The sequence below is a fragment of the Oxyura jamaicensis genome, chromosome 4 (assembly GCF_011077185.1).
Source record: "Oxyura jamaicensis isolate SHBP4307 breed ruddy duck chromosome 4, BPBGC_Ojam_1.0, whole genome shotgun sequence".
Lineage (NCBI taxonomy): Eukaryota > Metazoa > Chordata > Aves > Anseriformes > Anatidae > Oxyura > Oxyura jamaicensis.
This window is the reverse complement of record NC_048896.1, coordinates 8045912-8073318: the sequence shown is the minus strand read 5'-3', so window position 1 is coordinate 8073318 and position 27407 is coordinate 8045912. Positions and strand designations below refer to the sequence as shown.

The 27407-nt window shown below is 46.9% G+C and overlaps 1 protein-coding gene across 2 annotated transcripts in view; it reads right to left on the bottom strand.

Moving 5' to 3' along the window:
• Positions 1 to 27407, bottom strand: part of GPC3 (glypican 3) — a 145465-nt gene that overhangs the window by 3961 nt on the left and 114097 nt on the right. Inside the window, exons 7-8 of one of the 2 annotated variants that reach the window (XM_035325486.1) lie at positions 22983 to 23136; positions 19663 to 20832 (exon numbers count right to left, since the gene is read on the bottom strand). In XM_035325486.1, coding sequence (XP_035181377.1) covers positions 20783 to 20832; positions 22983 to 23136 — 204 coding nt within the window. In that variant the 3' untranslated portion in view covers positions 19663 to 20782. Of the gene's footprint in view, positions 1 to 19662; positions 20833 to 22982; positions 23137 to 27407 lie in introns of those variants that run through there. The other variant, XM_035325485.1, reaches the window with a different exon arrangement.

Genomic DNA, 27407 nt, shown 5'->3' with positions numbered 1-27407 from the left:
AGAGGAGTAAATGACTCAAAAAATCTGTTTCTGTTTATAATCAGTTGGAATCCAGAGGGTATTACCAACAATCTGCACTAATTACATATTCAATCTTCACTCATTTTGGCCCCTCTTGTCCTCTGGGTTGTGGATTAGATAATCCCCTTAAAATAATAGTCAATCATTAGCTCTGCTATTTATTTTTTTTTTGCCTGCAAGCCGAGCGTGCTGTGCCATTTCCTGGAGTCCCAATGCAGCTTGTGAAAGGTCTCCAGCTGAACACAGACCGCTCCCCCCGGAAGCATCTTTTGTAACCAAAGCCCCTCTAGCACAAAGCTGCCGCGCAGAATGCTCACAGGACAGCAAAAGCTTCAATGGTCTTTCCTGCCTCAGCTCGCAGCATGGATGACCAAAACCACTGCCAACCCCTGCTGAAGTCCACATCTACAATATGAAGCAGTGACATTCTCCCATGGATTATGATTAGAACTAGGTGTACCTCCTCTGCACAAACTTATCGGGCAGAAATCGTTAAAAAGCTCTTCTTCCTGAAATGCACTAGCTTTGGACACAGCTACAAAAGTCAGCTAAACCAGGAGGGGATTGTTTTGGAGTTGGCACAATAAGTTCCACTGCAGCTGGCACAGAAAAAAGCCAGGAGGGTAAGTACTGGCATGCCAGGAGCATTACAGCAGGCACGCACATTCCTGTACAAAACACACCAATGCCTACTGAAACATCCCTTTCTATCCCTAAAAGGACAAGAGAGCCTTAAGAAAATAACTGATAGCAAATACCAGTCTGGCAAATGACATCAAAGGGGGAAGTGGCCGGCTCCAGCAGGCTCGCAGGCTGCCTCGGCAGCTCTGCTGGCCAAGCCAGGAAAGGAGAGCCCAGAGGCAGGGAATGTCATCTCACAGCCAGGCATCTGGGCTGCCTGCCTGCCAAGGCAGATGGCTTCAGCAATGGACCTAATATAGTAACATATTCATAATCGATGACTGTGCATGAAAACCGCTTCATGGAGCCACTTGATAGCTCTGCTGGTGCCTGTGCAGTGGCAGGGGTTGCAAAGGGGATGCCCCCATGGGCAAAAGCATCATGCCTAACTCAGTGTGTTCACAAAATGGAGCTGCCAAGCAGGCTGAAGTACTTACAGGGATGTGGTGATGGTCCTTGTTTGCAGATGATGGAAATTATGGTGTGAAGAGACCAGGGTACGGATTGTGACCGTGTGTTTCCAGTAAGCGCAGAACACATCCAGTAGGAAGGTCATAGAAAGCATGGCAGCTTTTCAGGCTCCTGCAGGTCTCATGGTCAGTTGTGAACATCTGCCTGTGAATCCTTCAGGACCGGTCTAGGAACATGTGCTACCACTGTGGATGGATATTACAATCTCTGGAGTGCACTGATTTATTTATTTTTTTTAAGCAGCATGCCTTATCAGTCTAGGGAACAAACTAACTGCCTGTGGATGCAAGAGACTCTGGCTGTCACCAAAGCAAGGCTATTTCTAAAAGGGAAAGGTGTTACTGGGCTCAATAATCCCAAGCTCATTACAAGGTGAATCATTGGAGAGTACTACAGATCAGACTGCCTGACCCTGGCTGCCATCTCTCTCCATCTCTATAGCACCGATTCATTATCGCAGGTGTTTGCACCTGAAATCCAGAACAGCCCAATTCCCTCACAAACCAGTCCTGTTTGGACACTAAAAGCTCTGCTCAACTCAGCCTCTAGTTACCCAGCTTTCTCATACAAACTCTCATACTACAAACATACGTCTGCCTCCACAAAGGCAACATCTGAACACATCCACAGAGTTACACTGCACATGCAGCTACAACTCTGTGGAGAGAACTGAGATCTTCAACCCTCTGCCTCTCCAAAACGCCTTCAACTCTACTAAATGTCTAGCCAAGCAAGGTTTCATCTCACCAGGGAGGTTTTGCCCTGTGGGCTATTACCACTACAATCCTGGAGCACCAACAGGTTTGCCAGTCATCTTCTTGCGCAAGGAGCTGCAACAGCCCAGCCGTAGGTGTGGCCGCGACGGCGCGTAATTAAAGCGCTGAGCCGGGGCCGGCCGCAGCGCTTGTGTTGGCATGGTTGTGAGATGGATGCACAGCATGTGCATGGTCTTGTGCCTCTGCTTTTCTACCTCCTCCGCAGCAATTTAGGAGGTGCGGCTCTTGGCAAAATGGATTTGGATAGGAAAAAAAAAAAAAAAAAAAAAAAAGAAAACATCCAGCTCAGCATCATCCCACTGCCACCGGCGATGTGGCCAAGGGAGCCTGGCGCAGCTCAGCAGCGCGTGGTAAAACCAACTTCCCAGGCAGAAACCCAAGGGAATCAGGTTTGAGATTGCTGATTTGCAAACCAAGACTTTTCTCCACTGGCTTGCTCAACACCTCCTGTCTGCTGGTGTGCTGTGCATGGCCCGCAGCCTGCAGCACGTGCCTTCATGGGCAACCTGGAGACCACAGGCACCACTGCAAAGCACTGCTGGTTGGGGAGAAAATCCCCCACGATCGCAGCAACAGGGAGATAGGAACCAAGCTGTCTGGGGGACACCAGCACATGGAGAAGGGAGGCTTTGGAGCCATGTTGGGAAGGTTGTCCAGCACAGAGATGAGGAGCTCCAGGTCATGGTGCAACCCAGGTGTGCCCAGGGTATGCAGGGCAATTGGCCACAACCTCTATGGGACAGCCTGTACATGAACCCTGGCTGTCCAACCCACAGCACCACCACAGAAGTCTTGTCCAAGGATGTCCTCGTGCTTTCAGTAGGGCAAAAAAGCCCAGCACACCACACAGATGGGGCTGAAAGGCTGCACCATGACCCCAATTCAAACAACTACCCCTCCACCCCACCTCAATAGAGCCTGGAGGGGAGGAAGGACCATCATTTGTGACCTGGCCCCATGTTTACCTTGAAAACATACTCATTATATGTCTTTACTCCTTGGTTCATTCTAGATTTACCCTGAAGAGAATCTGGCGTCTGCAATTGCATTAATCATTTTTCCTTTGGCAGCAAGTGAAAGAGTTTCTGAACTGTACTCACAGAACGGAGCCACAAAAACGTGTTTAGCAAAACACGTTCATGTAATCTATTAAAAATTAACAAATCTCATTAGCATTATTAATAGAAAGCACCAGAGTCCTTGTACTTTGATGACGAAGCAGCATTCCGCTGTCTGATATCTAGGTGTACTGTCCAGGAAAAGAGCTGGTACCTCAAGGAACTAGGAGAGAAGAATTGAAAAACTGAGAGATTAACATGGACAGCCAACAGCATCTACAAAGGCAGAATAAGAAAGTAAGAGCAGAAAAGCTGGAAACAAAAGACCATGAACAGATATGAAGTGAGGCAAGAATGTAGGACAGGGCCAAGCAGCATCTCTCCAGATCCTCTGTGCACCTTAGCTCATCCAGACATGGAGTCACCCCTTTCCCTGCACTTATCTCTGGAGACTTTCAAGTTATAAACCTACAAACTGATCCCTTCTGATCAGTATTCTGTCACCTGTGACATCTAGGACAGTCTTGATTTTGGGAGGTAACATTATCAGTGGCAGCAGAGCAAAATGAAATGCTCCAGGTTTCCTCTAATGACCAAAACCAACTCATCACACCAAACATTTCTTCCTCAGCTTTGCTCCCTAAGATTCTGCTGCCATGGAAATCAATGGTCTAACCGGGGGCAGGATAGAGTCCTTTCTTCTTCCACAACAAGACTGACTTGGTCCTGACATAGACAATTTACATCTTTTCCATAAGCATTACAGTCAAGTGAAAAGTGCAACACAGATTGATCCTTCAAGTGCTATTGTCATGTATAGCAAAAGCTCTTTGCTACACAGTGACTGGGACAGGCAGCTCTTCCCGGCATTCAATTCTCCACGCTGTGGACATTTAGTGACACGCATGCACTAGAAAGACCCACCAAAATGCAAACATAAGGGGAATGCCAATGGTCCCTGGCTCCCAGATGCCAGCCGGTAACAGCAGCCCTCAGGGCAGTAGGATGTTTCTCAACGCTTGATCAGAAAACTCATGGTGGTGTTACGGTACCCAGGAACATCTGACATTTTCCTTTGTGACTCACTGCGTACGGAAACCAGGCTTGAACCATGCCCAGGCCACAGAGATTGGGGTTCTTGGCATCAATGCTCCAAAGAGGCAACCGGAAACATGCCTCTTCAGACGGAAAGGAGCACAACTTTGTGCAACGTGTATGCTCACTCAAAAACCAGACTCCACCAGGTCACCAGTCACGATGCCAAAGAAAACACTTGGAGTGAGATGTCAGGTCACAACCCAAAAATCTGGGCTGGGCACCGCTGCACATATTTGCCCAGCCTGCCCTGCTCCTAAAGCAGCTCCCTGAAGTCCTGTGCTCCTCAACTGCCCAGCCTTGCTGGCATACAAAGGTATTTTGCTTGCCCTGCCCCTGTCCAGTGCCTGGCTGGCCCAGGAGCATTTGCAGAGCATGGGCTGAGGTGAGAGCACTGCCAAGGGAAGGGAGCCGAGAGGCTCCGGCGCTGCCCAGCTTTTTTAATTGTGTTAAGCTGCTAAAATAAATAAATAAATAAAACCCTGGTTCTGCATTAAAACAGCACTAAGTAACTTCAACCCATAAAAATGGAGTAATGCAGGAGGCCCTGGGAAACATCGCCATGACCGGTTTTCCGATTTTATATAGAAGTAGAATGGTTGGGTTCACAGACTGGAACTTTTTAATGGCTCCAGGTCGTGTTCCCTGTGCTGTGTGCTGGAAGAAGCCCCGGGAACAGTCACTGAAGTCTGAAACCAGGACCTGGCTTTGCACTTCTGCACGGCTGCAGAGAGAGACCGACCCAAATTAAACCCAGCTGCTCACCGAGTGAACGTAATGTCTGACGCAAAACCAGGGCTGGTTCCTACTCCCTGCCTCCCTCCTGGACTGAGCACAAAGCCTGGTCCCAACACACTGCTGGAATGACGGTGCTGAAAGCTGGACGGTGGCAGCAGCTCCCATGGGAAACCCAGCATCATCCCAGCTGAGCACCGGGACACCAAGATTGTGGTGCTGTGAAGGATCTAGCTCAACAGACTTGCTCTTTCCTAGTTCACCATCATTTTCCAAGACCTGCATTTTGAACCCTGTCAAGCTGGTGCCCGTGGCTGGGACTGTGGTGAAGCCTGAGTACACCACCTTGGCTGCCCTCCCCCACGGAGAAACAGCAAGGGAGGGAAGGGATTGACCCTGGACTCCTGCCCTGCACCTCCCTGGGTCAGCTTGGGCGTGCAGCCATGGAGGATACTGGGGACAGTCACACAGGAGCATCCAATTGCACAGGAACACATCCGTTGGTACTGCAAGCAGGCAGGTATCAGCCAAGCAGTGAGACAAGGTGGCAATGCAAGAGGGCTCCATGGTCCAAGTCCATGAATGCCTCCCCCTCCATCCTATCTTGAACACTCATGGCTCAGTCTCAGGAATGTCACAATCACAGTGGAAAATCAAAATAAAAAAGCTATGTAATCCAGTTTGTAAAGCCCTTGAAAAACACAAAATCCTCTATAAAATGGATTACAGAGATGTTTCCTGGAAATCTAGAAGTGCATTTCAGCCTCCCTCCTCTCCCACCCTCCCAAAAAAGGGAAAAGCAGCTAGTGACCCACGGCACTCCTCCCCACACATGATGTGCCTGCACTGAGCGCTGTTTCCTAGCAGCTCCCTGTCAGGCCCTTCTATGCAGATGGCAAACTGCATTTCTACGCAATTTTGCCCTAGACGTTGCTTTGGGGCATTATCCGCTGCATTTACCCAAGCCTATGGGGCAAGGCAACATGCAGCGGTGGCAGGAAGTCTCCCGGCATCAGGGAGATGCCTGCCAGCCTTGAGCATTCTTTTTGGTTCATCCCTTTCCAGGTGGACCCCAACAGGCTCTGGGGGACAGTGCAATGCACTGCTGTGGCTTTGTGAGCTGCAGGAGCCCAACAACAGCCACAAAGGGACCTGCACCCCCTGCAGCACACCCAGGCCTGCAGGTGCTCAGCAGGATAGTGTCCTCTTGAATCAGGGCAGTCTTGTAAAAATCCAGGTATCTTGCTTGGCTGTGCCAATGGTGACAATGCTATCAGCTGAAGAACGCCCAGACACTCACATGCCAGCAGTATCAAAATATTTAGCTCCAATACCATTATTATTCTGGTAGATTAAAATCAGCATTTTAAAATCTTGACTCAAGTATCCACAGTCAATGGTGGTGGATCAATTTTCTGTTAGGAATTTTTATACTGTGAGAGTTTTTGTACTGTCATTCTTACTTGGAACAAACAAAACACTTGCAATATTAGCATTCCCAGCAGAGCACGCATTTAAGTTCCTGACCTGTAATTGCTCAAGGACTTCTGCAGCTGCAGATGCCTGCTTTGAGCCACAGCTAGGTCACTTTGAATGATGCTCGTAGAAGAAGGATCAAAACACTTACAGCTTGATCAAAAGGACATTTTATGAACATTGCAGCCAGAGTTAAGTGCTGATGTGAATACTTACATTCGCCTTTATATTAGCTCAGCTTAGTTCTAATAAAATTAACACCCTTTTAAATAATGCACTCAATTTTTATTTGTTTCATGTTTTTGTGCCTTATGGCTTTGAAAACATATCCTCAAAACCTTCCCATCACTCTGAGAATGTCCAGCTGTGTTAGGATCTGGAAATCAACTTCTCCAGCGAAATAAGAGGGGTAGCTGCTTGTATTATTACTCCACCTGCTCCAACCTGGATTTATCCACCAAAGGATTTTTGTTGTTGTTGTTGTCCACCACAAAAGAGGTTAAAATAGTCATAGTCTTTCTTTTCCCCAATAGAAATAAATATCTGTAAATAAACAATTCAAAACTGAACTGCAAGCACCAGTAGTATCAATGCTCATTTGAAAACAGACAACAGAAAAAACAAAGCAGTGAAAAATCCAGTCTCTTTTCTGCTCTGATACTTGCACATTAGAGGAAAAATGAACTTTCCAGTCCAGGACAGGGAATGTCTTATTGGTGCAATACAGCCATTTAACTGTTCTTTAGAGATATTCATCTCAAAAGACAGAACAGAAAGGGCATTTTCCCCCCTTTTATTTATTTATCTTTTTTGTGCCAACTCACCTTAGCTGAAAAGCACATTGAGATTGTAATTATGGGAAGGCCTCATCTAGTAGATTTGTAAACTCAGCTATCAGCTTGAATTACTGGAATTAGCAAGGCTAATTTAATGTCACTGTTCAAAATAGCTCAGATTTGGAATTTCTTAATGGCCTTAGGAGAAGGAGCCTTTATGCATACTGCAATCTAGGCTTCATTCTTAGACTAAATTCCTTCTCATAGATTTTGTGAATGCCCTGTTTTGTAGCCAACACAAACTCTGTCCAGTAAAATAATGTAAGGACTCAGAATGAAAAGAGATTAGCTGTTCCCTGCTCCTGTTATTTTAAAGCAGAAATAACTTTGGCTTCTACTGATTCATAGACAAAGCTTGAAATGCAAAGCATGCTCAACTCTAGATTCAGCATGAAAAGGACCTTAAAATATTCCCGAGTGCAAGTAATGGACTTATTAGAGGGATGAAAAGAGGCACTTTTCACAGAATCCCAAGCTCCTTAGTCCTGTCATATCAATAATCTTGCTTAAGAATTTCATTCTATTTACATTTCATTCCCTTCAAAATATCTTGCCCAACTCATATGAAATAAAACATTTACACTTTTAAAGAGCTGAGTTATGTCTGCTAGTGCTCAGTGGCAAGTGTTGTAAAATGTCTGCGGATCACCCAAAGCGTGAGTGTGCATGACAGCATCAGGACGGCGTGTGACAGAGCAATCCTGTACAACACGCAGCTTTACACCTGACAATTTGTAAATGAGGAGATGATTTTATAGACTTGGTTAAAAAGCATCGTTTTAAAATAATGGCAGTCAATTGTGTTGGAACTCATTGTACCTGCAATCTGTTCTCCTCTCCTGTATGTTCAACACCCACAAAAACAAAGCTGACAATGACCAAAAAAAAAAAAAAAAAAAAAAAAAAAAGGCTTTAGAGATACCAGGAAGGAAATCTGCCTGCCTGTCCTTAGGCTACCAAAACTTACTATTTTTTTCACCCAGTTTGCTTAGCCTTTGCAGGACAGTTTAACAATAAAGTAGCACTGAACTAGTAGGGGTAATTTTGACCCTTTATTTTGAAGAAGTGACTAAAAACCAATGGTAATTCAGGAAGAAATTACAAAAGCCGGTGTAGAAACAATAGGAAAGCAGGCAGAGTTATCCCCATATCACTCATTTTTAAGGAACACTGTGGGATTTTTCTCCACTCGGCTCCACATCCCTGTTACGATTGGCACCGTCAGGAGTGCAGCAGCACGGAGGGGAGATGAGATGCATCAAGCTACATCTGCTCCAACAGAGACCCAAAATCCCAAAACACCGAGCTGTGACGAGTGGCCTTCCCAGGACAGCCTCTGCGCGATGTGCGGCACCGGCCAGCAATGGCTTCCACAGACCTGACCGCAGGGTTTTGCTCTGGAAAAGCAAAGCGTAGAGATTGCGTGCTGCCATTCACCCAAAGGTCTCACAGCACACCACAGGCGTTAATTACGCTCCCTGCTTTGCAGAGATTAATTAAGCACTGAAGCCTCATGGTCCTCAGGAGCCAAGCACAAGCTTCCACTTACTAATGGCTAAAACTGAGCTGACACTGCAAGGAGGGTCCATGAGCATCAATGGGCAAGCTGGGAGAAGCACCCCGAGTGCCCCAAGTCGCTTTGCAGCAGCATCCCCCTCTTTCTAGCATGCTATTAATTCCTCTGGCTGGGTCCCAGCAAGTCCCCCTGCAAAGGCAGCCATTCGAGGCTTTACTCTGAAGATGCTCTTTATGACGAAGCATGGGAAACAGACACACCAGGGAGCAACGTCCCGCGGTCACCTCTCAGTGCACCCGCCCAGGCCTTATTCCTCCAGGACCCCACCCAGTCTTTGGCCTCAATGGTCATTTTTCTTAAGGATGAACTCCACAACCCTATGAGAAATCAGCCAAGAAGCAACAGAAGGTCCCCAAACCATCCTCATTCCTGCCTGTTACACACCACTGGCTACCAGGCAGCTGTGTCACCCCTCCCTGGGTGGGACAGGCTGCAGAAGATGCCGCGGCTGCATTTTTATGCCCATCCTCCCAACCCCTCCAGCCCAAACAAGCAGCACCGTGAGCAGAGCCCTTAGACAAACCATTTGCCTTGGGCACAGGTGCCAAGAAACAATGGATTTAGATGAGTAGCTTGCAGACCCACAAACACTTTTTCCTTAGCTCTAGGTTTTTGTAACAAATGCAAAAAAAAAAAAAGCCCATAAATGCATAAAAAATGACACTGGTGCAACAGAAAGCTGGACAGCAAAGGAGGATTGCCAGCCCCTTCAGCTAACAAAAAGTGCTAGCTGTGCTGCAGCTGTAGCCTGGGAAACCCATTAAGACCACATGGGGTGTCAAATTGTATGTAACATGAGTGCCGGACTTGCAGGCACCGTGTGACGGCAGCCCCACAATGGAGCCGGGCGGAAAGCACATCCAAAGAGACCGGAGATGACAGAGTTTCTCAGCACATACCTGCCTTTGCCTCCAAAAGCATGGAGGAGCGGGTGAACAGGCACAGCCCTGCGCAGCCCCCTGAGGAAGTGCAAAGACACTGTGAGTTTGCTCCAAGACACCTGAGCTGCAGTTGCAGACAGAGGAAACATCCTCCAGGCCCTGCTTTGGATGCACAGCAAAGGATCTCAGGGACAGACAGGCTAATGCAGGTGTCCACCTGTGGAGCAAGGTTTGCTGTAGGAGCTGCATCTGTTTGCTTTGCTTTATGGTCAGTGAGGTCCCACAGCCATCCCGTTCCCCAGAAAGACATCTCCTGTTGGTGTGGGGAGATGAGTGGGTGGCACTAGACTCAGAAACTGAAGGATGTGGATGGCAGAGGGACTGCACAGGCTGCAGAGGACTCCCTGGCTACCTCAAAGCCATGGTGTGGCTTAATAGCAAGTGATTGAAATAAAAAAGCCCTCACTCCCCATCACCTGCTACAAGATGCAGCAGAGCAAACACTGAAGTACCCAGAGAGAGAAACCCACCAGCACCACAGCCCTGCTCCCAGCCAGCACCCGAAGCATTTCACTCCCAAATGCCAGCAAGAGGGAAACGCCACTGTTACGTGCTAGGGTGCCACCTTGCAGAGACGTGGGCCACCCAGACCACATCCCCTGCCCTCAGGAGCCCTCCCTGTCAGCCCAAAAATACTGGTGAGGACATGGTCCCAGGTCAGCAAACTCTCCCTGGTCCCTGCAGCCTAGAAGACAAGGCAGTGAACAACAGCAGTGGGGGTGCCCAGGGATGTCCCACTGCTCTATATTGTCCCCATGCCCAGGGAGCCCTGGAGTGTTAAACCCAGACTCAGGTTCTGCTGGCCAGAGCTGGCATGTTGGAAATCAAGTTGGTCAGTGTGTGGGGGCTTGTAGGAGGTTTCAATGGGATGTGAGGGATTTGGTAGCCTCTGGGCAATCCCACACAGTGGTCCCAGTTACCTTGTATTCTACATAACAGGACATGGATAAGTATTTTTACAGACAAATTTCTGCTCTTTAATATATGCAGCTGATCAGGGTTAGTCTTACTGCCATTAGCAACCGAAATCACTCTCAAACTTCCTGCTTCCCCACCCAAGAACAGCAGTTCTTTTCATTCAACATGTAGAAATACTTCCTTGCAGTCTACTTATTTTTTGATTTTTTAACTTTTTTTTTTTTTGTTGGTACACAGAATCATTTTTCTTTTTTCCACATTTTCTAATGAGTTCTGGCGGTGGGAAGTTGTTTGTAAATCACACAAGCATTTGTTTTACTGGAAACATCTGCTTTAACACATTTGTCTTGAAAAAACATTTTTTTAAACAAAAGTATTAAGCTGCAATGTAAATTGGGCACATCTGTTTATGAGTCACTGCAATAGCACTGCCTCCAATCCACCAGATCACACAGATCTCCAGGGGCCTGATCCAGCAGAAATTGGAAACTTAGAGCTCACTCTGCTCCCTTTTCCAGCACTACTTCTCACAGAGTATTGCTGACTGATTTAATAAATTAAGGCCACTAAATAGGAAAGACCTATTTAGCATCTGCTAATAGCCTGAAGTACCTGGCTCAGTTCAGCAAGGTGCTTCCGCCGGTGCCCAGCTGTACGCATGCCCAAGGCCTGATTTCAGTGGCATTATTTGTGCGTGGGGGACTACCAGACTTTTCTCTGCCTGCGGTCCTGTGCTGCCTCTGCTGTGTTCAGCCATTCAAAGCATTTAGAGAAGCAGAGTAGAAGGAAAGGCATCAGCTGAACCTCCAAGATCAGTACCTGGCCCACAAGCTGGTGTTTGCTCCCTGGAAACCCAACAGCCAGCAGACCTCAGGCAGGAGAAACCACATAGCTTCTTTCTCTGGAGTAGCTCAAGGGCGAATCGGTTCCCTCAATGCTTCAGGGGAACATAAAGTAAACAGGGAGTGGGAAGGGGGGGCATCAAAACGACAAGGAGATGGCTGAGAAAGGATTCCCCACAAGATCCGCAATGGTAATGTAATGCAGGGCACGCAGGGCCTTCACTCTGCGCACCCCAAACACCACCCCAGCAGCTCCTGGCACAGCCCTCCCCTCCGGACAGACACCTCCAGCAAACACACCAGGCTCCAGCAGTGACCTACCCAACCTGATGATTGCCACTGCTCCACATCTGGAAAAGCGGTGTATTGGTGAGAGCACCCACGGACAGAATGCACATCAGCAGGGGAGAACCAGCCCTGCATGCAGCCACGTGTGTGCTGTGTGGTGCTGGGCACACCTTGAGCCTCTTTTCATCTTTGCAACAGCAGAAATAAAGTTACAAGTGCCAGGAACAGAAATCAAACGCGACAGCACATCAGGTGCTCCCTGACAGCAGACACCGAATCACAAGCAAAGAAGTTTGCCCTTGGAAGGGAGGGAAAGGAGAGCGTTTCTGGTATAAATGCATTCTTTCACATTCTCTGAGCTTGCCTTAGCATATGATTTATGTGGACAAGGGAAGAGGAAGAAATATTGCAGGATGTGTTCCGCTATGATTTTGGGGAGCATACAACTTTTATTTACTTTTTACCAGAACGATCTACACAGAGACCAGAACAGGACAAGCACATGTACCAAAGCTGCAGAGCAGCCGGTGGAGAGTTATCAGCGAGGCAAAGGATATTACTCAGACTCTGATAATAACCACCAGCTCCCACCTGCCAACTGCAGTCTGTGTAACACAAAAGTCCAAAAACATGCTTCAGCAGATGTCTGACTCCCCAGGCAGGAAGCGTCTCCAGTATCCATGGGACACAAGCAACTCCAAAATAGCTCCAAGTCCAATGAATTTACAGAGACTCAAGATACTGAGTGCATTTGAATTAAAACAGGAAGGGAAAAAATAAAGGATATGTATCACATTGCAGTTGCAATTTACATTTTAGAAATCCTGCTGGGAGCCCTGTGTTGGACCTTAGATGGTGACATACACCCCAGCAGCCTGTCCAGCTGCCGAAGCAGCCACAGCCTGGAGCGAGCAAGGTCCCACAGCAACCAGCAGTACCTGCCACTGCAGGGCATCCATCCCAGCATGCCCGGTTAGAAGCAAATAACGGCGTATCATCAAGCAAGAGAGCAGCCAGCCACAGATAGGATGCAGTGACCCTGGACATGCAGGGACTTTCAGTATCCAGCAAAGGACAACCAGACAAGGCTTTTTCTCAAAGTAAGGTCTCAAAAAATAAAGGCACTGCTAGCAAGTGATGTCCTCAGGCTGGGTTTGTATTTATGACCCGTGCGGGGCGCAGACCCAGCCTCCTGCTGCAGCTGCCCTGTGCAGGGCGACCCATGCGGGAAGCGCCTGGGACAGCAAGATATTGTCAAGAGCTCTAAATACCACTGAAGACATTTTCTGAAACAACAGAAGCTAGTCAAAATGCCAGATTTCCATTCCCACAGAAAACGTGGAATGTGCTACTGCTCCAAAGCAGAACAAAGGCAAAATGTGTCCAAACTTTCTGTTGCTTGGAAAAAAAAAAAAAAAGGCAAGTTGAACTGGGGAGGCCAAAACATACTACTCCAACAAAGTCCAATCAATTCATTTAGATTTCATTTTTCCTGTGGTGTAATTAAAACATAATCTCAAACAAGGACAAAAAGCCACTCTGGAGTGAAAGCTGACAATATTACACATTCCAGTATGGGCAAACAGGCTGTTTCTGCATTTCCCCACTGCAGGAGCAGAGAAAGATGTTTGAATTTATTTCCAAAACAGAAAACCTGTCCAAAACCCCAGCATACTTCACCACATCTCAGTTCCAGCAGAGAGGCATTTTCCAACCAAAGTCTCCCCATCAGAAAGCTTCCAACCTGCCCTAGAAGCACCACGGGGGAGGTTAAGTTCTGGGGTCAGTCCTTTTTAGCCCAAAGTGAGATATACCATAGACCCACAAGAGCTGGCAAAACACAGAAACCTGGCTTTTGCAATTCAGAAGCACTCAGCTGCGTGAAATTTGTTGATACAGAATAAAGCCATCTGGGTTCTCCTTAGAGCCATGAAAGCCCTGGAAACCACAAGGGCCAGGGATGCATGGTAAAGGCAGAGCGCAGCCCACCAGCATCCACCGCGTGGGAAGGACATCTCTCCTCCAGTTCACAGCTCATTTATCTCCCTGCGCGAGGGGTCGGGAAGCTGGTGGAGGTCCATCGGGGAATTGGTGGAGCCAGCGCTCGGACACACCTGGTTCAGTTCATGTTACTACTGGTGTTGGCCCCAGTGAGGACGGCAGATGTGCACACACAGGTCACAGCTAATGCAGAACAGTTGAAGAGAGCTTCTTCCTGATGAATGATGAATTCCCCTGTTTCTGAAGCGCACTGAAAGTGAACAGAGCAGTGTTGACTCAGTAACTGATCGTGTCCTGGTAATACACGAACTGACGAGTGATTTGCAGTCCAGACCCAAATGCAAGCTATTTTTACTTGCAATTACAGCAAGACAAGGGTTGGGGAGAAGAGAAAAAGAAACATGAATTTCATGGAACATGAAAACACTGAGTCCTGGGAGATTTCTCTGGAGGAGCATCCCTCTCCCTCTTTCCTTTATCTTTTCAGCAAGGGCTAAAAAGACAGGCTCCTTCCAGGCCAGGTTTGTGTTTCCAGCTGCTGGAGACTATCAACCACCAGTGCCAGATGCTAGGATCAGGTCCATGTACATGCACTTGTATTCGCAGAAAAATGTAAAAAACAGTTTTCAAGAGCGCAATGCTCCGTCTGCATCCATCCTAACCTGATGGATCTCGGTAAGGAAATCACTACTGTGTAGGCTCTCACTCAACCACATCTAAGCAAACACCAGCTCCCTGGAGCCTTCACTTGCTGCCATAATGCAATGCTGCAGCTTGCACTTCTAAGTCATTGGCGTGATATCCTGTGTAAAAACACATATTTGTTCAAATTCAATGAAGGCAACCAAGATGCCAGGATTTTTAAGGCAGTCTGGAGAGATTCAGCATTTCCCATCTTCTTTCCTTTAGGGCTCAAAGGTGCTGTGAAAGTTATACACAAGTTTTCTAGAGAGCTGACTTCCATGGTCCACCTGAAACAACACCTATCCTCTTGGACATCTCTCTCAGGCCAAGATGACTGACAGCAATGCAACAGCCCCAGCTGAGAGCCCAGGACCCTCTCATAGACCCTTTCAGTGAGGCAGCATCACCTGGACCAATGTTAATTGCGTTTGCAGTTTTTCCACAGTTTCCCCAAGATGTGTTCTGGGCAGATGCATGTCAATGCCATTCTAAGCCAAGCTTTGTTTAGGAGTCCTTGATGGATCTTAGTTCCATGAGTTTCCCTTCTTGTGTTCTCGGCTCCATACAGCCTCCGGGTGTCCCTGCTGCATGACGTCCTTCACATTCAATACTTGCTGCCTTAAGTCCAGTCCCCAGCATTACAGTGGCATGCTCCAAAGGATCCCAGTGTTGCCAACCCAGTCGTGCTTTCAACCAGTGCTGTGGTTTCCACATGCCACCATTTGGCAGGACTGCAGCCACAAATCAGCTGCAGTGTTGTCCCACGGCTACCCTCCTTCAGCAGTACTCCGGTGGTCAAAGAAACCCAGCCATTGAGGTACAACCAGAAGCAACAAATTGCAATGTCATCACAAGGATGAGCTAACAAGGGCACCTGCCTTTATTCCACATCAGGGCTGAAGACGATGCAGTGAGGTGCTTACATAGGAGTCCAGGAGGAAAGGACATAGGCTGTGCCAGTCTGTCCTGGACTGCAGAGGAGTGGAAGCACTACCAGTAACGAAGGCAGCCCTTCTTCACGCAGGTCCCATACATCATTTTCTCAGACCAGGAGCCCCAGCAGACATGGGTCAAGACAGGGATGTGGGACAGCCCAGCCCAACACACAGGACATTTGTGGGATGTTTTACAGCTGAGGGCCAGCACACCGACACAAGTGCTGGGCACACGTAGCAGCTGGCACAGCTGGGACATGCTCTGGAGCAGGAGCTCTCTCCCACCACAGCAGGAAGGACTGCTCACTACAGACTCATTTATTACATCACTGTAATCACTCTTATCAGCTTACCTGCAGTAGGGAATTAGGAAAAGCCAAGCCACTCACGAAAGGGGCACCATCTCCTGTGTGAAAAGTCAATCAACACGTTGTATTGTTATCAGGTTTGCAGACAAACCTCTCTTTGTACGGCAAACGGAGCCATATACGAAGCCCTGACTATCAGTGTAAGGTTATCTTGTCAGTCCATTAGCAAGTACCACCTGCTTTGCTTCTGTCTGAAATATTCCTTTATTGTCGTCCCTTAAAAAGAAATCCATCTAAACTATTTTGTCTCTCCCTGAAGAAAAATAGCACAGAAAGAAGTTTTCATTGAGTCAAGAAGTGTGCTTCCCAGCTTCAGAAGAACCTATGCATTTTCAAGCCACAGAAAAACAGATTAATCATTCTTTAAAGATAAATATGACTATCACTATTGCAACTGGGCAGATCTTTGCATACTTGAAATTGTTTTGATGCGTTCGGTCATGTATAATGTTGCACTCAGTACTGCTTTAAAGATACATCAGCTCCCAAATTACACTGTTGAAAAATGTCTCCTTAGACACTCTGGCACAACACAAACTGTTACTCAAACTTTCAATCTATGCTTAAGCCTGAACAGAGGGAAAACCTTTTGCCAGAAGAGTAGCATTACAAACTTCTGGGACTAAAAAGCAACCACAGACTTACAAAGACTTGTGTGTTTGTATGGTGTAAGAGCAGCAAATCGTCTCACCTGACCTTTGGTATATCAGACTGTTGGATTTCACCCGGTCACCATATACTGAGGCCAGGAACCAGCCTTGTCTGCATTGATTTGAGATTCCGGAAGTATTTAGACCAATTTCCTCTCACATTGTGAATGTGATGCATTTGATTTATGGCTACACAACTACCAAGGATTTAAATGTCCTCCACTGATCCTGCTTTAAAAAACCTAGTACGTTATTCTTCGCTTCGAGTCAAAGGGAACCAAGGAAGTGGAAATCAGCTCCTAAAAATGCAACATACAAATGTCTCAGTCAGATTTAGACCTGCTACCACTACACTGAAAATATTTTTAAAAAATACAACTCAGGACTAGAAAAGTAAGAACATGGGATTAACATACCCAGTGGATTTACTTACTAATTTCATAGATGTTTTTGTATATATGCAGCACTTTGTAAAGTGCATACTTACACTAATACACAAACTTCCTAGTTTTTCAGCTGTGGACTTACCATTGCTTTGGAAGGACTCGCGGCATAAAAGCTAAAAGCAACCTTTAAAATGTACGCAGCATTTTATATTCTGTGAGGCCTGAAACAGTCACACCATCACAAACAGCCATCTGAAGGGTCCTATAAACAAGAGCATCTCTGAAAGCCACCAATAATTTTCCCAGTCTGTCAAATAATAAAAAAAAAAAAATAAAAAAAAAGTGTTGATTTCAAAAGTGAATTAGTGAACTTGACACTCAGTTACAGTTTCAGCCAACTGCTTTGCATGACCCCCCCTCTATCTTCTTGCTTGTATTTGAACAGCGACAAAGAATTCTTGACTTCCAACCAAATTTTCATTAATAGGAGAAATTTCAACAAACACAAACACTTGAAATAGAAAAGCAATAATCAAGCTATTGCACTGTTTTAGTTGGTACAATTCCAGCTCTTCCATCAGGATAATCTAGCTGACATTCGGCCTTGTCAGATTTTTGCCCTGGGACAGGATGAATGTCTTGTAAAACAGCATGTTTCTGCTATCCTTGCTTCAGTCAAGCATTCAACAGCACCGACTTTTGGAAAAAAAAGTTGCTGCTACAAAACATACAGTTAAAAGACCTAAAGCTTTTATTAGAATAGGAAAAAAATAAATAGCAGAAGGATACTGCTTCAAACCAGAACAGCTCACCTAGTCACAGGAGACAAGGACAGGGCACCTCTGCTGAAGGTGGGGCAGAGCCCCACACAGTAACAGGTCCTGCAACAGATCTGTCTGCTGTACAGCAGGAAGGCACAACAGCCATGTGTCCCCACACTGTCAGCAGAATCCACACAGACAGGGACATTTTCCACCTGCTGAAGGAGTATTTTGGAGTAAATTGGGTATTTGAAAATGTCTCTCTCAGCAGACAGATAAACATCCAAATGAACCAACTGTCCGGGCTCGGCACTAAATCAGGCAGAGCAGCATCAGCAGATACTTGCAGCTCGGATACGGGCACCCTGAAGGCATTTACAGAGAAACAATTGCCATAATAAAGAATCCAAAGAGGTGATCTTGTAAATATTTTAAATGCCGCTGGGCTGCCTCCAAGCACAAGCAGTGAGAGCCCCAGCAGATGCCCACGCACTCACAGCACCCTTGGTGCATCCACCACGCTGTCCTTTATATGCAGATACACCCGCCAAGCAGGAAAGGTGGCCAAAAAGACAACCATTTTCCAACATTACCCACTTCTAAAGGAAATCTTCCCACAGGAATGGGCTGTAGAAACCACGAGGGCTGCAAACAAACTGACCCTGCCTGGCCTCTAGTGCTGCCACTGCCCGGCACCCCCTCTCTGACCACAGACAACCAGCCTGGTGCTCTTCATGGAAAATAAATTCAGATGCCATGGCAGCAGCAGCATCTCCTGTTCCCTGCAACAGCATGGGGATGGAAGGAACTCAGATTCCCAGGATGTCCAGAAACAAGACTGGGAGAAAATGGGGGTAATGAGAGGAACACAACCAAAGAAATTTGACAAGACTTCCTGAGATGACCCAGCCTAGAGGACACATCAGTGGCTAAACAAGGCAGAAGCTATTAAAGTTACAGAACTTGGAAAAGCAAGGGACACATGGTGCTGATTCTGACTTTCATCCAGCACCCAGGTACAGCATGGACTGTTGGAAAACCACACACCAGCTTGGCTGGGCAGCAGAAGCCACAGCAGAAAGCAGGGTGCAGAAACAAGGTGCTTTCTGAGCAATGCGCCAGCAATGGGGCTCGAGCTGCAAATTCTCTCTGCCCTTATAAATAACCAAGGGAGATGAGAAAGGCAACAGTCCCTGCTGTCCAACCTGCACGAACAGCCAGGCAGGGGAGCTGTTTTACACACACACGCTGCCAAGCCATTTTATATATCTTTATTGCATACATCTATCCTTATACATCTCATGGGATGAGGCCAACTTCCCTTCCCAGGATAAACTATTTCTGCTTAATTCTGCCAAATCCATCTGTTCCCAAGACAACTTTTGTTACTGCCTAACACAGATATTTTGGAAGGGTAAATCTTCCCCTTTTCCCCTGACCCCAGCTGCTGGACTGCTCAGGATGCTCCTGGGTGATGCTCCTGCCACTAAAGGCACCTTTTTCATCCCAACAAACTCCCCAGTAGCCTGCAAGCTGCCCAGGACACCACATCCACCACCACCTTTGCAAACCACCTGAAAAGGCTGCACCTCCTCTCCCACAGCCCCTGCTAAAGCCATTCAGCACAGGAGCGTCTCCAGCACCCATGTTTTATTTTCAGGCTTCCTGGCAACCGGCCTGTCAGTTATAAGTGGCATCTTGAGCGAGAACGCCGGAGGTGAGCTAATTAGCGGGTGGCTGTCTGGAGCAGCAGTGAAGCGCCAGCTTCCCCAGGCTCTGTTTGCTTTGGGTACGTGGTGCAGGATGACTGATTTCAGCAGTGTGTGAGGACATGTTTGTATCATAGATTCTGGAATACATTTGCACTGACTCGCAATTTGGGGGAAAATACTATAATTTATTCGCTGGCATGATTTGCCATTGGTGTGGCATAAATATATGCGTGCGTATGTACACATCTCTATTTTTGGAGCTCCGTGCACAGGGTGCCAGTTCCACGGTTACTCCATTGACAAACAGGAAGCGCTCTTCACTGAGCTGGAAGGCTTTCAATCCTCCTCTTATTGTAAACATTATCTGCCTTCAAAATCCTTAATGTGTTGCAGATGTGACAAACAATAAAAGACCTATCATAAAAAAAGTCTGCCATCTCCATGTTTCCCACTGGGGCAACATAATAATGAATTTATTAGCATATAGCGCTCACCAACATATGTTTATAGTCACTCACAAACTTTTGACTTGACAGTTTACAAGTATGTTTAAATCATTAAAGTTTAAGTTGACTGTCCAGTTATTACAGGGTCATTATAAATAGGAAACAAAGGTTACATTTTATACAACAGGCGATAAATCAAAACTAGTCTGTATTCAAGACTTTTTTTTTTCCCTCCTTTTGCTCCTTTTTAGTCTCCACGTTTTCCAAACCTTCGGAAGGACACCTTGCTGAGGCCAGCACCGAGCAGCTGCTTGCAGTTATTACCCGGCAGGACTGGCGGCACCCGTGCCAGGGAGCAGGAGAAAGTCTGACTGCCAGGACAGACGCACTATCCAAATGACCTGCCATTTTGGGTGAGACAGTGCTGAGCTTTCCCATGCAAAGGCTGCTGAGATGGCAAACTGACAACTTTTTCATTTCACCTCCAGGCAGATGCAGCGCCTGCCTGCACTCAGCTGGAGTCACCCACCTCTCCTGCTCCCCATGTCGCTGACGGGACATTCAGTGGGATGCACATCCTTTTGCACTCCACTTTGCTGCAAAGATTCAGTGGCAGCACGATGTTTATGTGCCTTGTTAAAGCCTTTATCTTATAGAGTGATCCCATTACAAATGAGATTTTAAGGCAGGGCCAAGAACCTGGGGCACGTGGCCAAGAACCTGGGGCACGTGGCCCAGACACAGTCCACAACCTCACTTCACAGGACCACATGATTTTTTTCCTGTTACCCTTGGATAACAGGACGACGCACGCTGCAGAGCTGCCTGCCAAGTCCATCTGTAAGGCATAGTCAACCCTTAGCGAGGGAGGAGTTCTCTGCTGCTATCACAGGGCCAGGGATATTTCCTCTTGAGCTGAACCAGAGCTCTAAGAAAAAGAAAGCAAAGCACCCAGATGCATTCCCCTGCAGCAAACCTGAGGACCAGCAGGGAAACATGCTCGAAGGGGGTTTGCCTGTTTGGTCACCATGCTAGGACACATGCACTGCTGGCCATCCAGCTGCCTTGCTGCCTGAGCACTGCATAGCATCCAGCATAGGATAAAAGCAGGGAACCGTCAGCAGCTCAATCCCAGACGCTCCCAGTCCTTTGTGTCTCTATTACAGGGTAACCACCTTGGGAAAGAGGGAGATAAAGCCACGCTAAATGTAAAAGTTTGTTTCACAAAGTATTTCCAGATTTCAAAGCCTGGCATCATTTCAAATCGGCATGCTAACCTAAAATTTAGAATTTGTGGAACAGGGGGAAATGTGGAATGGTTTCTGGTCCCTTTTATTTTCTTATGTACTTATGATATGATGGAAAAAAATTAATTGAAAAATACCCTTTTCAAAGTGAAAAGAAATATTCTCAAAATGTTGAAAGTGAGTATTTCCACACCATCAGCAACTTTTCCTGGGCTTGTTTCCAACATAGAACTTGAACAGAGTCACAATTTATATATAATACCAACCAAATATGATTCTGCCACTGTCAGATCAACTTGCCTTTTTGCTCTAAGACAAAACACACACACAAAATACCATGCTCAACTGAGGAAGATCCAGAAAGTCTCTCTGGCCACCATGATGGCATAGCACATGTCCTCCAAGGCCAGCTAGTGCCTAAAAGCTGTGCTGGTCAAGCCCAGTGCTCTTAGCAGCCTGAGAGGCTTAACCTGATGAGAAGACAATGCCCCAGGCCACTGCTGCTTTTTCACTATGTAAAGTTAATGTTTACCCAATCTGTAGCAAAGTCAGCAGCAAACACCCTCCAGCAGAGTAGTACAGGGAGGATAAGCCCTCTTTACATATAACTCGTTCACATACCACAGTGACAAGAGAGGTCTAAATTGCTAGACAGGCAGGTTATCTGGGAGATCAATACAGTGATTAAACTAGCCTAGAGAGACAGAAGGCGGCAGAAAGGATTATATACACAGCTTCAGAGATCACTGATGATATTATAAGGAAAGCTATAAGAGGAAATTAGAAACATGTTAAAATAGCATAGAAGTGTGACACAAAGATCATGGAAAATGAAACACGTATCTCTGCTCTCAACTCGGAACAATCTGGATCACCTGCATTTCCTTAACATACACTTTGATATTTAGTTCTTGGATGAAAGAAAGGACATTTTATCCTTCTCCGAATTACATATTTCTCTTTCAGACCTGGATTGGAGGACTTAAAAAGCCTTTTCCCTCCCTTAACCAATATTTGAATATATGTATTTTATATATTTTACATAATGTGTCAATAATCTTTGATATGAAACTGGCATTTAATATTTCAGCTCTCACTTCATTAAGGATATTTTAATTATCCCAGACCAATGGAAGGGAATTTATAAACATCTGTGCTTCGTTTAAGAGCCCAAATTTGCCTCTTAAACTTCAAAGCAGTAAAGCTGATTTTATCCAGGTTCAGTTGTCTGGTCTCTCGAAGAGCAAAGCACAGCACTGGAACCAGCATTAATTGGACCAAACCCCCAGCCGGAGACCCACGTTCAGCAGACACCACACATCCACAATGGACGTGGCCTCAAGCAGCCTGGTCTTGCTCATGTGAGCACAACAGACAGTGCTGCTGAGCTCCACGGAGTCAGAAGGAGGACAGCAGCAGTTAGGGGGTCAGAGAGAAGGCACACACCAACAGATTTGTGACTCCCCAAGTAGCAAATGGACCTTGACTTCCTCCTCCCAGTGGGTGACTGGGTGATCTTACTAGTAATGACCTTACTAATAATATAGCTGACCTTACTAATAATGTAACCTTGAAGCATCAGGATGCTTTGTAGCCATTTTCAAAGCAACCAAAGACATGAATCATACTGACAGTCAATGCAATTTTAGGCTCCTGAGTACCTAAATCACTTCTGAAAAATGAAGCTTTTAAATTACCCTAGGTCTCTAAACCCTATATCAGAAACAACCAAGATGTTTTGCTGCAGTCAAGCCATCTTTACTGATTTTCTGAAGCCCTCCACAAAGCAGAGAAGCTCACCTTTAAACGCACAAGTGTGGGCAGCAGAGGGAATGAGAGAAGACGGTGACATAACTACAGCCAGGCTGCCCTCAACACACCCCTGCAAAACTCACCTGGAAAAGCAACAGCATCACTTTTCTAGCTGCTGTCTCAGCAGCACTTAGGCTAGCCAGCAGGACACTGAGTGCAAACAGCCTCTGGGCCATGGCAGTGGAAAGCTGAGCAGCTCCTCGTGCTGTCACCCAGTCTTACAAACCCCAGAGGGACAGCCGCTGCAGGACCACCATCCCCATCACCTGCTAAGAACCGGAGCTGGTTCCTCACTCGCAGCTCTCCATCCCCAGAGCCTCTGCTGCAGTCATCTTCATCATCGCAGTCTCCGCTCTCCTCCTCCTCCTCCGTGGTTTTGCCTATGGCTTTTTGGTGGGGCAGAGCCATCCCTTTGAGCAGCTGAAAGACAGGATGTGACAGTCATTTATGAGCTTCTGCCACCCTCCCTACCTTTTCATCTCTCACTTGCAGGGGGATTGGGTGACAAGAAGGGGACAGGACTGGGTGAAGCCAGAATGGTGAGCCAGGACCCCAGTGCATGCCTTGTATCAAAGCACTGAAGAGCTCAGGTTCATTCATGGACAAAACCACACACAAAACCTCAGTAGAAGAAACAGGAGGAAACAAAACCACACTGAGTATCTCTGATCCTTGGCTTTTCCCCAGTGAGCCTTGCACCAGAGGCTGGAGGACATCTACCAGCCACCGAAGCCTGGGGGTCAGCAGCCAACACATTTACAGACTTGAGCTAGATTGAGTCCTGCTGTCATGACAAAAACTAGTGGCAAGATGAAGCTCATCTTTTCCCCTAGAAGTTGGACACAGGAGCAATTGGTGCAGCTGAGCTGCAGTCAGTGGTCAAGGGCAAGCAGAAGCAAGCATCCTTCACCCACTCACATACAGGGGGCAGCTGAACTCAGCCCCTGGCTTAGTTCCTGCTATGCCACCATGGGTCTTCATGTTGTCAATTCGATATAAGGCAATCTTTTGGAAGACAACAGTGCATGGCTGTCATGGATTATCACCTATCTGAGAAGTAACACGTGTGAAAAGAAATGACAGATCTCTCAGATCCGTATGGTGCCCCACAAAAATAACCTAAAAATCTCATTCTTTACTCTTGAAGTAGAGAGGATGCTAGTCTAAGTTTTTGGGATCTGCAAGAAAAGAGCAGCTCAGAAAATCAAGCCCACCACATCCAGAGAAGACTTACACTGACGGACCACTCATTCAGTCCTTTGGCAGAGCATGGAGTGGACATGAGAAAATAAAACAAAGAGCTGCTCTCAATCTCAGCCAGAAGTACTGGCTCAGTAATGCCCTCAACGTTTCCAGGGGCACTGACACCACTTTGGGCAACCAGGACAGCCCCATACATCACGAATCCTACCTCAGAGGTGCAAAGAGCCCTTGTCCTGGCATAGCCATGCCTAAGGCAGTCAGCACAGTGATGACGGAGCACCTACAAACATCCTCCCCCACGGCCAGGCTTTTCTTCCAAAGCTCTCACGTTTCCTGATGTGTTTTTGAAGATGCTTGTGGAGATGAGCTTTCTAACAGCAGTGGATTAAGGCAGGATTTAACTTTGCTAGGCAAAGCAAAGCAGTGACAGAATCTGTAATCCACACAAAGCAACTCTGGTATTTTCAAGCAGAAAAACAGTTCCAGTGCTTTAAAGTCAAGTCCTAACTAATCGTGACAGGTTGCACATCTCTGAGATGAAGATTTGAATACCTCCACTGAATGCAGGGTCAGGACTGCTTTCAAACACGGGTGAGAGCTCTCAATGCTGCCCCTTCACGGTGCATGGTAGGATTAGACACATCTTTAAGATACTGGCTTCCTCTTCCCACTGACTTTTCTGATTATGCTATTGCTAAAAGAACCCAGCTATTTCATCATAAACCCAGCTTCACTTTGAAAGTGTGAGTCAGCCCATTAATAAATGCTGAAAATTTCTATCACTACCACTACACTGTTAAAAGCCTTCTTGAATTTAATCTCAGTATTAAGAAAAATAACGAAAAGGATAACTAACAGAAGATATTGCAAAATTGAAGCCTTCTGCTTACTTCAGGGGTTTAGTTGTTTCCATCTATTGCAGCAATATGCGTGCCTTTCAAGGCATTTTTTAATATCTGGAATCTAGGTTATATTTTTAAACTATTAAGGCTAGCCTTAGAAAACAGTTCCTAAAATATTTAGCTGCTGAAGTTTATACAGCCTTGGAGGAATGCTTTCAGCATCTGGCTCTCTGTCCACGACAATGTCCACATACCTTATTGTTTATATTAGAGTAGCATAGCATAATGAAAAACAAATGGCTCGACGTGAGACCACTTCGGTTTTCCTGGCCGTGCTGTCTGTGCGCGCCGTGCCCTGCAGGCAGAAGCAACACAGCAAACCTCTCCTTTGGGCGCGCAGCAGTCTGCCCCCTTTCCACAGCCATGCTTTTATGAGCAGAAGACAAAAGGACACTGCAAGAAAAGGTGGTAGTGGTGTGGGGGGGTGTTCCCTGATGCATTTCTCCCCTCCCCAAAAGCATCCTGTAGCCCTGCAGGGGCTCCGAGCTGGGTGATAAAGACCCACACAGGTCCATAGCAGGGAGCAACCGAGGACAAGGACACCCCAGCACCACCATAAGCATTTTGGCAACTGCAGCATTAACCTGATGTTTCTTCTCAGAGCAAGCAGCAATCCGGCCGTGCCCACACACCCTGAACCAGAGATAGCCTGGCTCCACACCCGCGTTAGGAGGTAAAATGCAGCTCATGCCCCCGACACTCAGGGAAGCTCGGGGGATGAGTTTCCGTGGCCTTCAACAGGCTTTGGCTCAGAATGTCCAACTCACTCTTCAGGAGCTTTATTTTATTTAGATAGTTACAGGCCTTTCCCAGAATATTGCATGACCACAAAAAAAAGCAAAGCCAATGCAGAGTTGGGCGTAGTGCGGGGCAGACCTCACACAAACCAAGCACGGCAACTGCTCAGGCCTTATCGCTCTTTGCATTTCTCTCTTCCAAACTAAGCCCCCAGTGTTTATGAAATGTTTTTCAGGGAAATCATGCTCAAAGGCACGTCATGCACTGTCTCTTGCTGCCGAGCCTGGTGTTTCTCACATGCCATGGTACCGCGAGACCTGTACCCCACTCCTGGCAGTGACACCTTGTCAGCCCTCCCGCAGGCTGCAGCAGCACTGCCCCCCAGTTACCACACACCTTTTGGGCAAGGACATCGAGCCCAAACGCAAAAGAAGCACCATGGTTCATGCAGCCACGTGCCATGGACAGACAACGCCTGTCAAATCCTGCAACACATCTTCACGCTGCAAATAAGGAATTCAGCAATAAATAAGCTCACTGTAAATAACGACTTGGTAAATGACAGAGCTAGCAGCATTCCTCGGAGCAGTTTATCAGCTGAAAATATAATGAAGGTGTCACATACCGGTTAGGGCTCATTGCCCCAGTGCACAACCACTAAAAAAGAACACACAAAAAAGCCCCTTATGGACCAAGGGGACCGCAACCATGCGGCTACAGGATGCTCACTTCTGCATCTGAGGCATGGAGCAAAACAGCAGGGACCTCACCGTACATGTCAGCAGCATAACTTTCATTACTCACATGAAACAGCAGAGTCCTAAGGAACTTTCTAGAAGAGAGAGTTAAGTTCTCGGATATTTTCAGATTTAATAAGCTTAGTGGGAGGGGCGGAGGAGGTTGTGGGGGAACCAGAATTTTTCAATTGTTTGTTTTCAAACGTTGAAATTACTGAGTATTTCTTGTATTACTCTTTTTTTTTTATGCTAAAAATTAGCAGCTTAATTTCTCAGCCTTTGTAGCCATAATAAAATGGGAACTTTCTGAAAAATGCCACATGGGCCTCACAAGCTGCATGTCTCCACACAGTGGCTGGCGGCCACCCTGTGCTGCTCCTTCCTTTGCATGGCACAGCTGGGAAGTGGGTGCAGAGGGAGCAACGTGAAACACGAGCACAGCCCTGGAGCCCTCTGAGCGTGAATATAACCAGAGCCCCTCTACACACCACAACCCAGGGTTACCACTCACAGGGCTCCAGCGAAGCCCTGGCTTTTAACCTGGCTTTATCTGAAACAGTCTGTGCAGTCTACAGCACCATCTGGAGAAAGTGCAGCATCCTCAGCCATGGGGAAGGGAAGGTGTGGATGTGGCCAATGCAAGCTGACTGTGGTGTGCAATGGGCGTGGTAATACTTGCAGGCATCGAGACATTCTCAGTCCTGCAAACCTGTCTGGGCATCAGCACGCGCCTTCACTGTCTCAGCCAGCACCTTTCCTCTAGGAGAGGGGATGTGCTGCAGCAAAACATGACCAGGTAAATTCCTTCAGGAAACAAAATGGTACAGAAAGAAGATGATCCAGGGAAGCAGTGAAAAAAAAATGAGAGGCAAAGGAGGTTTGCTTTTGCTGAAAGGCCACCCCCAAGCAGCCAAATTAGATGTAATGATTCCCATGCAGGCCTTGTTTGCCACGAAGCTACAGCCAGAGCCACAGCCACAGCCATGATCAACTACCATTACACAACCTCCACCATGGTCTACATGCTTCATGAAATTATATTCAGTGGGCTGAACATAGCTTCTCCATCCTTAAATAGCAACTGGAACCGACTACTACCCTAACATTACAG